This window comes from Oxyura jamaicensis (assembly GCF_011077185.1).
Source record: "Oxyura jamaicensis isolate SHBP4307 breed ruddy duck chromosome 33 unlocalized genomic scaffold, BPBGC_Ojam_1.0 oxy33_random_OJ72885, whole genome shotgun sequence".
In the NCBI taxonomy this organism is placed as follows: Eukaryota; Metazoa; Chordata; class Aves; order Anseriformes; family Anatidae; genus Oxyura; species Oxyura jamaicensis.
The window spans coordinates 4193-6210 of NW_023305086.1; the positions used below are offsets into that span (position 1 = coordinate 4193).

At 71.5% G+C, this 2018-nt stretch overlaps 1 protein-coding gene across 3 annotated transcripts in view; it reads right to left on the minus strand.

Annotated features, from left to right (window-relative positions):
• CSAD (cysteine sulfinic acid decarboxylase) overlaps positions 1–1153 on the minus strand; it is a 3601-nt gene extending 2448 nt beyond the window's left edge. For 2 of the 3 annotated variants that reach the window (XR_004746862.1, XM_035313322.1), the window contains exons 1-4: positions 1014–1153; positions 799–925; positions 298–388; positions 94–200 (exon numbers count right to left, since the gene is read on the minus strand). Coding sequence is in view for 2 of the 3 variants with exons in the window: in XM_035313322.1 (XP_035169213.1) it covers positions 94–200; positions 298–388; positions 799–925; positions 1014–1139 (451 nt within the window). In the remaining variant the exon portion in view is untranslated. Of the gene's footprint in view, positions 1–93; positions 201–297; positions 389–798; positions 926–1013 lie in introns of those variants that run through there. The other variant, XM_035313323.1, reaches the window with a different exon arrangement.
• Between the last annotated feature and the right edge of the window lie 865 nt (positions 1154–2018).

Genomic DNA, 2018 nt, shown 5'->3' on the forward strand with positions numbered 1-2018 from the left:
GGGGGGGGGGGGGGGGGGGGGGCTCAGCACCCACCCCGGGGGGCGATGCGGACCCCGGGGAACCCCCCATAGCCCCCCCCCCCCCCCACGCACCGGGGCAGAAGGTGCCGTCGCCGCTGCCCCATCCCACCAGCTCCCGCAGCTTGGCCAGCACCACCTCCTCCATCAGCACGAACACCGGGGCAATCTCATATGTGTACCTGGGGGGGCACAACAGGACCTGGGGGGGTGGAAATGGACCCCCCCCTTCGCCCAGAGACCCCCTCCTTCCCCCCCCCCGTGTCCCCAGGCACCCACTGGCTGGTGTTGAGGGCCTCGGTCAGCAGGCGTCCCGCCAGCGCGTGGTGGTCCAGCCCCGAGAAGAGCTGGTTGAAGAAGCGGGGGTGTCCTGGGGGGGGACACGGGGGCATCAGCCACAGGGGGGGCGGGAGCCTCCCCAGACTGTGGGGCCCTGACAGGACCACGCGGATGCTGCCGTGGGGCAGCAAAGGGGGGGTTCAGCTGGGACAGTGGGGTGGGGTCATGAGTGGGGCAGGTGGGATCTTTGGGGGGGGACACGATGGGGTTGTTGGGATCTCGGGGGGGGAACCACCTTTATGAGGGGTGACACGAGTGGGGTTGTTGGGACTGTTATGGGCTGGGGGGACATGAGTGGGGCTGTGACCGGGACGTGCAGGACCTTCGCCCCTGGGGCAAGGAGCAGCTGGGCGGGGAGGGGGCCCTGCAGGCAGGGCCGGGACCGACTGGGACCGACTGGGACCAGCCAGGACCACCGTGCCCATTGTCCCACGCGCTCACCGGTCTTAACGCTGTAGCGGGCGATGTCGCGGCAGTGCTGCAGCAGGCGCTGGGGGGGCTCCCCGTGGCTGCGCAGCTCCAGGTCCAGCAGCGCCCGCAGCTCCCGCGGCTCCCTCCAGTCGCACACCTGGGCCGGGACCCGGCTCAGCCCCCGGCACCCCCGGGAGGGGCTCAGGGACGCCCCCCCACCCCCCACCCCCATGCCGGCCCCGCACCTTGAGGGCCGTGTCCGTGCCCTTGCGGACAGCCTCATCCAGCAGCACCTCGAAGGCCTCCCGCAGGAATTCCTCTCCCGCCGCCCTGTCCAGGCCTGGCCGCTCCAGCGCGCTGCCCTCCGCCATCACGGCCCCCCCGCGCCACTCATCCCTGGGCGGACACACGGAGGGATGGACGGGTGTGGGGCAGCCGTCACCCCCCCAGGAGTCCCCGCTTCCAGGGGGGCAAAGCCCCGGCCCCCTGTTCCCTCACCTCTCCCGATTTCTCACCAGAAGAGCGGGGGCGAAGGGCAGCAGCCAGCACCCGCGTCCCCTCCCAGGGGGCAAAGTGCAGCTCAACCCCCCCCCCCCCCGGCGCTGGCGTCCCCAGGGAGGGGCCGCGGGGATGGCCCAGCACCTCCCAGCGCACCCAGTGCAGGCTGCTGGTCCCGATGGCAATGTGAGGGGGATGGCAGTGGGACCGGCCCTGCCTGGGGGCCTCTGGGGGTGCCCCCACCCCGTTTGGCCCCCAGGCCAGGGTGGGATGAGGGCACTCAGCTTGGGGGGGTGGCTGGGGAGGGGTGGGGAGGCATTGGGGGGAGGGGGTGGACAGAGGAGGGCAGGGCCAGGGGTGCGGCAGGATGGGGGGGGCATAGAAGGGGGGGTTAAAGGCTACCCCTGGGGCAATACAAGGGGGTGAGGACCCCTGGGGGGGCAGAACCGGGGGGGAAGGACCCCTTGGGGGGCAACATCCAGGAAAAGGACCCCCCAGGGGGAAATAATGGTGGTGGGAGGAACCCTCAGGGGGCAATACCGAGGGGCTATTGCCCCTTGGGGGGGCAATAATGGAATGAAAGGGCTCCTCGGGGGGCAACGTGTGGGGAAAGAACCCCCCCGGGGGGCAACAGGAGGGGCAGGAGGAGGTCCCAGGGGGCAACACCGGGGAAAGGACCCCCGGGGGCAGTACCGGGGGTGGGAGGACCACTTGGGGGTCAGTGACAGGGGTAGAAGGACTCCCATGGGGGC